Source organism: Lolium rigidum, chromosome 3, assembly GCF_022539505.1.
Source record: "Lolium rigidum isolate FL_2022 chromosome 3, APGP_CSIRO_Lrig_0.1, whole genome shotgun sequence".
Lineage (NCBI taxonomy): Eukaryota > Viridiplantae > Streptophyta > Magnoliopsida > Poales > Poaceae > Lolium > Lolium rigidum.
In genome coordinates this window covers 167,915,945-167,923,501 of record NC_061510.1, presented here as the reverse complement: position 1 = coordinate 167,923,501, position 7,557 = coordinate 167,915,945, and the positions used below count along the sequence as shown (strand labels likewise).

The window sequence follows — 7,557 nt, the reverse complement described above, 5'->3', positions numbered from 1 at the left end:
CCTGCTAAACTTAGGTGAGAGAGAAACTGCAGCATTAACATTACCACTCTTCTTAAAGTGTAGTGCGTGGACAAGTCACATCCAAGATCTCGTGTGAGTTGGACCTCACTTCCTCGACAGGAAGAGGCACAACCACACCACCACACAGCTCTAGAAGCTCAAACATGATCTGCATGATCAGAGCCGTCATGACCAAGCTCACCCTAGCACAAGGAGTGAAATACAGCATTTGATGATAAGCCATAAACAGATACACAAGCTGACAGTGTTGCCATCGTGATCAAGCAATTCTGCCTTGGATCACCTTTAGAAACACGATCAGTGTATCTTGGAGGCAAAGGAATGCAATAACACGCTACACTAAACATCACCATACTTCATCATGTTCCATTTATTTTCTTTACTTTTGCTGTGCCCAAATGAGCTTTCACTTCTACTTGTACAACATTACAGTCAAGAGGCAAAAAGGGGCAAATAAATAAGGTTACAAAATGCTGGTCATAATCACTCAGAAACCAGGGCGCTACTGGTTTTAAAGTACACACAGCACACGCAAAACTGTATATGGTCTGTAAATTAGAAAGCACACTTCGAAGACAAGACTTCTAAAAGACAGTCTCTCACCGTCTCTCTATCAACATGACAATCAGCACAAGCTGTGTCTCGTGGTGTGAATCGAGTTCCAGTGTTTACGTTGACAGGCTGTGTCTCGTGGTGTGAATCGAGTTCCAGTGTTTACGTGGACAGGCTGGGTGTCAATGCTTGTGGCTTCCCTCTGCCCATTGAGAACCCCCGAGTGCCATCTGGCATTCGTGGCCCTGGTTGCTGTTTGTTAGCTCCTGCCGGAGGCGGTGACTGTGTCTGCTGCTGCTCAGTCTTGACTGGGTGGCTGGAAGGCGGGGTTCCAATAGGATGGCCACCACCCCGGTTGTTACCTTGATTGTTGCTGTTTTGATGATGGTGCTGCGGATGGTTGTTGTTGTGGTATTGGTTGTTATGGTTATTGTAGCCACGCCCTCGGCCTCTACCTCCACGTCCACGGCCTCTGCCACGCCCTCGGCCCGTATCTCCAGTGCTCTCCTCGGACTGTAAAAAATCAATTGTTTTCAGGTCTATGGAGAGAAGTCTCTTCGAACAAGCTTGGAGGTACAAAAACAGACACAATCAATTGAATCTCACAAATTTTCAAGTGGTAATTTGAAGAACAACAAGTAATTTCGCAGAGCAATGTACTGCTCAAACTACGTGACAAGTACCAAGTTAGAGTATTCTTGTATTATAGCTGATTGATGGCTAACAACAGTACAACACAAAACTGCTACCAGACTGAGCCCATATTTAGAAATATGTTGGCAGTTTTACTTTTAAAATTCTTTTTATGCTCTGTACAAAAAATAAAGGAGACTAGAGATTATATAGTACTTCATGCATTTCTCTTCTGAACGTACAATTTGGTCAGGTGTGGGAATTCATTAGCTTATAAAAGGAATGGTAGAAAAGAATGAACATGGAGAAGAACATGGTGTCAATGGTCTTATTAATGTCTTGCGAAGAAGAGAGAAACAGATAGCTCTTACTCACCTTAACTAAACAAGGTAATGAGGCTAAACAAGGTAAAAGATAATTAAGTCGGCATGCACCTTAACTAAACAAGATTGGGGGAAAATAGACCTTATGTTCAGAAGAAACGGAGGGGGTACTTACAACATGCTCTCCTAGTGCATCTGAAGGTTGAGATGTTTCTTCTAAATGTTTATCATTTGGTTGATCAGAAGTGGAAACATCCTCATCACCATGTGCATCAGTTTCATGCCCACCTTTTCTACCTTTGCCTCCCTTAGCCTATAAGACAAAAGACATTATACTGTTTTAGGGAAAAGTTTTTCTTTTGCAATAAGCAAACAAATGAAATAAAGGATTGTTGGCATACATTAAACTAGTTCAGCAATATGCAAATAGACTTTTAAAAACACTGTTCACATATATTAGTAATATGATATGGATGTAATCCTGAAACAATATAAATATCAAATTTATTATTCTTCCTAAAAGATCAGAACTGAACAAAAGGGGCAACATTTGAAGTTTCAACATACTGTAGGGTGAAGGTGTGGTTATACCAGAATTGAGGCCGGCCACTCATGTTAGTAACATTAAATATTCCTTGTTAACACCAAAAGGTCCATGATTTTGATTCAAATGCATGTCTACAATATTGCTGAATTTCTGAGAAGCAGTTGCTTTTGTGTTCATTTCAGGGCATAGCACGTCACATCTTGCAGGGTTTATTGGTCATAATTTCATTGGCGGCCATCCAACAAAGATGGAAAAATGTTGTGGTGATACTTATTATACGGGCATGAATTATATCCAGAATAAGCATAAAACAGAGTCATAACTTCAAAAAGTAAAGAAAACTCCATCACCAAAGCAACGCCAATCTTTGAAAAGAATGTTGAGGCAAAAAGGATTGGAGTTGCTAGAATTAACTCTTGAACTTATCCAGTCAATAGTTCAACTCAGACACATCCAATGAACAGTTCAAGTCAGACACATCTTTAACCTCAGGTGGTTCAAACCCGGTTTTTGAATTGGGAAAACAGACTATGATGCAATTTAGCTTGTGAGAAAATACAGCCACAATTCAGTGCTGGCTGGTTTGGAACGATCCGTGCATCAACGCCTCTACCATACTTCCGTTTTTGTTCCTTGACAAAAGTGATTGTGTTTATTGGTTCCGGATGCCATTATTCATGACAGACATCTTCGTATTGATATGTCAGGAGGGTTCAAATGGAAATGCGCTGAGTCGCCGACACTGAGGGAACATGTAAACCAAATAGGATTTCTTTCTAAAGGACTTACAACATTCTTATCTGGAGAGCAAATCTGAAGTGTATTTTTTTATAAGGGGACAAGTGGTATCCACTTATACTTTACGTATTCAAGTATTGCCAATTCACGACCCTTCGTATGTTAGCATGGAATAAGATGTTATTTTGGGCCAACTAGGGTATAATCAGTCCATAAGGACATGGCATAAGAATCACCGGATCAGTTCTTAAATCATGGTCTAGAGCAAAGTTGCCAGAAAAATAGCTTCATGTACAGCAAAATCAATTAGAGTATTTGAAACAGAATTTGATGCTCAAATCAAGAATTTGAATAGTAAAGCCAGAAGCCAAAACAGGGCGGAGAAACCTAACAATGATGATGATCGACGATTCCATCACTTAAATACATCTCCATGATTCAACCCTAATTATATGCAGAACATGCTTGCGGCAGAAGCTCATGTGTACCGATGGAGCCCTGTTGGTGACAACATGAATACCTACTTGTGGGAATTGAGACAGATTGCCAGATTTCGCGTCCTTGTGGAGAACAACGAGAACCCATAGGGCCAGGGGCAAGCATTTTGCCGATCCTCAAACAGATCCAAGAGCTTTGCAAGGGTTTGGTTCTTTGGACATTTTTTGTGAGACAGGACGTGAATATGGCAGTTTAGTCCTTGGCCGAAATTGCTCCGCTGTCACAGGATCTGATCACAGTAACCCGGTGCATCGATGATCAATTAATATAAAGACATTGATTCTTAAAAGAAAAAAAGAGTTCTGCCGAACATGCTTTGACCATAGTTTCTAGTAGCAATCCATGTAGGTAAGCTGAGAAATAAGAAATCAGAAAAACCTATGTGCTATTAATGCATCTTTCCAAATGCAGATGGAGACACATAATCGCATTTGCGAAAGAATGGAATCATGAGAATAAAAAATAAAGTATGCCAGATACTTCATTCATATAGCCTCATCGTAATCTGATATTTATGGCAAGTACTTGTCATCATAACTCATAAGGTTTGTATAAGCAGTTAAGCACCAGAACTATTTCATGCCCAATTTGATTAAACCCAAATAATATGGTTACCATGCAAGAATTCAACAACCGAACTCTGAGCCCGCTTCTCCAGTTCCTCTCATCATTAAGCACCAGAGTCTGCATCAGATGAAGCGACATCATTGGTAATACGGATATAAGTTATGATGCTATTTATGTGCAAAGATAAATACCGCTTTCTCAGCATCCTCAATAGTATCATACTCAACAAAAGCGTGCAGCTGCCATGAGGTAAAAACTATTAGTTTGACATACAATCAGCAAAAGGTGACGCACAACAAGGCAATGATGAAACTGAGGGCATGATATAACAGTCAAACTGCATAAATATAATCATTTAGTGGTACCCCACACGACTATTAGAACACAACTTCCATTAAGAATATAATATAATATTTGAGAGCTAGAAACAAGAATAATAATTACCTTGTTGGCGAAAAGCATATCTAGTTTAGCAGATCGATTAGTAACTGGACCAGTGCCATTTGGGGTCTGAGGATAGCATGTTCGGATTGTCCTTACACTGCAACATGGGAAAACAAGAATGGTCATACAAGGCAGTTTTCTCACGACTAAAACAGAATAGTTGCGCTCAGTATTGACCTACAATAAGTATTACCTGCCAACAGATGAGAAAATCTTCATAAGGTTCTGGTAACAATGATCATCTGGAAGATTTTCTGCAACAACGATTCGAGCCTACAACACACGCAAAGTTTCCTTACTATAGTCTAGCATCAATTTTCTCCATAAAGTGGACTAGAAAACTCAAGCATATGGATGTCTCATGCAATGTATCACGGGCTCATAATTACCTGGAGTTCTTCTAAATCTGATTCTGTAAATGGTTGTTCACGCTTTACTCTGTTTCCATCTTCACTAACGACCTGCATGTATAACCAAACAATTATACATGTTTTTTCAAAAGAATAGAAGCTTCGTCCCCTCCCCGCAACACACACACACACACATCCTATAAAATTATGTAAGCACATGCATTTGCAGGGGAAAGACAAGCAAGCAGAAGTAGACATGATGTGTCTAATCTTAATCATATGACCTATGAAGGATAGCACCCTGTCAATGAATGAAACAACCTAAAAAAAACTACATTTTGAGATCTGGCTGCAATGTACAATAGAATTATAGTAGAACTTACAAGCTTTGATGAAGTCCGAAGAGCTGAAGCAAGCATTGAATTACTTTGCAGCAAAGACTTAATTTTCTTGAAGGAAGCAACAACTGACATCGGTACTGCATTGAGTGAAAATGTAAATCAGTTTGCCACATATAACTTGATAGCTGGTACCCGATTATATTTGTTTGTCCAAGTACTGAAGGAATTCATTTTGCTTCATAGTAGGCACAAACTAGTTTCATGATATTTTTATCAATAAAATAAGGAAAACTAGCATGTATAGTGAAATTATTTTCTGACAAATATGGCAAGCACTGTCCTACTACAACATGCATCAGCAAACACCAAACTAAACATTAACAACCTGTGAAAAGTAATCAATTGCACATACATGATAAGATATAAAAAAATGTCTATCTCCATTTTTCAATTGATGTTTAAATTAACAACACAGTCCAGTCCATTGAACATGCCTTAATGAATCAATGTAAACTTAATTCCTGATAAGATACTATGGAGACAAACTGTATCTGAACATGAGAAATGTAAGATACTATGGAAACCCATGTATAGCATCTTTTAGAAAAGAGAAATAAGCAAGATATATCCTATTAAATACATGATATCTTAGTTTCAAAGCATGTTTAGATGCCGTGAGTAGGGAATTAACGGAAATTTAGCATGTACTCCCTCCGTCCATAAATAGATGTCTTAAACATGATTTATGGACAGAGGTAGTATAAGGTATCCAGTAATTGTCTTTGGAAGCCTATTTTGATTCTCACCGTCAGCTTAAATATTTAAAGTAGCAACACCTTAAACATGTTGCTGATGGAACAGAAAGCTAAAGTGACGACATATTTCTTTCAGAAATAAATCAAACAGTCAACAGCTGGTATCAGTATGATAAATTTTCGTTTCAAATCTCACAAAATGACTTGAGATGCCAGCACACAACTCACCATATCCTTCAGGATCCTTAGTAATAAACCTCATCAGATGTTCTGTAGTGGCCAGATTTATATCGCTGAAGTAATACTCCACCTACAAGGTTAAAATGTACTAAATAAGATTCTGAGTAAAATCGGAACAAGGATGTGCACGCAGAAGATTCTGAGTAAAACCAAAACAGGTATGAGTAAGATTCTCAGTAAAAAACAAAACAAGGATGGATGGAAATGCCAAAGTCAATATGGAGCGATTTAATTGACATGATTGCGCCCTTGAGACTCCACTCGATATATATGTGCACGCAGCTCCAACACTAACGGTGATACCAGCAAGAGCGGAGAGCTAATAGTACCAAAATATATACAGCTAATTCGGTGCAGCAGGACCGTCCAAAAATAGCCGAACTGGCGGAAAGCCGTTGCGTGGACTTGCTGATCTACTGAAGCATCACACGCGACAAACGTGTAGCTACTAGAAACGTACTACTAGCAAACTAACTTTCTACGCTGATCTAGTAACACCTAGCCAGAAATCGAGCGACACATCAGACAGAAAACGGCGAGCAAGACTAGAGGAGCAGCAAACCTGCTTGGTAATCTTGTGCAGCAAGTCGTCCGGGTTGAGCTCCCTCCCCTGCTGCTGCGGCTGGGCTGGCGGCGGCTGCAGCGGCAGCGGCTGCTCGAGCCCCGCCTCGTGCTCCAGCACGGCACCGAACCCCGCGGCAGCTCCGCCAGCAGCAGCGTAGTACTCGAAGGGCGGCGGGGGACGAGGTGGGGGCGGGCCGGCGACGAAGAAGGAGGCGGGCGGCGGCGGGGGCGGGCCGGCGAAGACGTGGATCACGGCGGGCGGCTGCACGGGCAGCGGCGCGGGCAACGGCGCGGGCGGGCGCGGCACGAACTCCGGCGCCTGCGCGTTGAGCCGGCTGGCGGAGCTGCTCCGCGAGAGCGCCCCCGGGAGCTGCGCCGGCTCGTCCCCCGCCGCCGGATCCGGCATCGCAGCTTAGGGTTTCGGCGCCAGCAGCAGCGCGAGCGCGAGCGGGAGCTTAAGCTGCCGTGGTAGTGGGGTGGTGGCAGTGGTCAGTGGCCGGCAGGGTGGAGCTAGGTAGCTGGTTAGGGTTGGGGCTCGGGCGGGCGGGCGCGGCGGAGAAGGGGAGCTCTCGAAGGTCGCGGGCGCCGGCGAGGTGAGATATTTATTTCGGGCGCGACAGAGGCCTCCACGGGGGATCGGCGCCGCGGCCACGCTCCGCCTCCGATCGGGGAGGGAGGTGACTGGTCCGGAGGGTGCGTGGACCCGGTGTACGGACCGGCCCGCGTGCGTAGACCCGACACGTGGCGTGCGTCTGGCTGCGGGTGTATGGGCCGGGCGTAGGGAGGGAAGGAGCCGGGGGAGTGGGGCCGGGAGGTCGCCGCGGGATTGGATCGAGGCGGAGCGCAGTGGTGGGTGTCGTGTCCTCCGTATGATTCCTCCTGCGCGACCCAATCCGTGGCCTATCTACGGGGGCGTAGAGAGCTGTGCAACGGCTCTGACGACGACTGGCCCATCGCCACTGGCAGTGGAACGGCAGTGTCCTG

General features: G+C 43.5%; 1 protein-coding gene across 1 annotated transcript; it reads right to left on the bottom strand.

Moving 5' to 3' along the window:
- Nucleotides 1-367: 367 nt before the first annotated feature.
- On the bottom strand, nucleotides 368-6,985 carry LOC124702665 (la-related protein 6B-like). The gene is made up of 10 exons (XM_047234824.1): nucleotides 6,572-6,985; nucleotides 5,998-6,079; nucleotides 5,057-5,151; nucleotides 4,713-4,784; nucleotides 4,517-4,596; nucleotides 4,324-4,420; nucleotides 4,071-4,118; nucleotides 3,928-3,996; nucleotides 1,705-1,842; nucleotides 368-1,086 (listed from the first exon to the last, which is right to left on the bottom strand). The coding sequence occupies exons 1-10, from the start codon at nucleotides 6,977-6,979 to the stop codon at nucleotides 736-738; spliced, it is 1,440 nt and encodes a 479-aa protein (XP_047090780.1). The 5' UTR covers nucleotides 6,980-6,985; the 3' UTR covers nucleotides 368-735.
- Nucleotides 6,986-7,557: the final 572 nt, after the last annotated feature.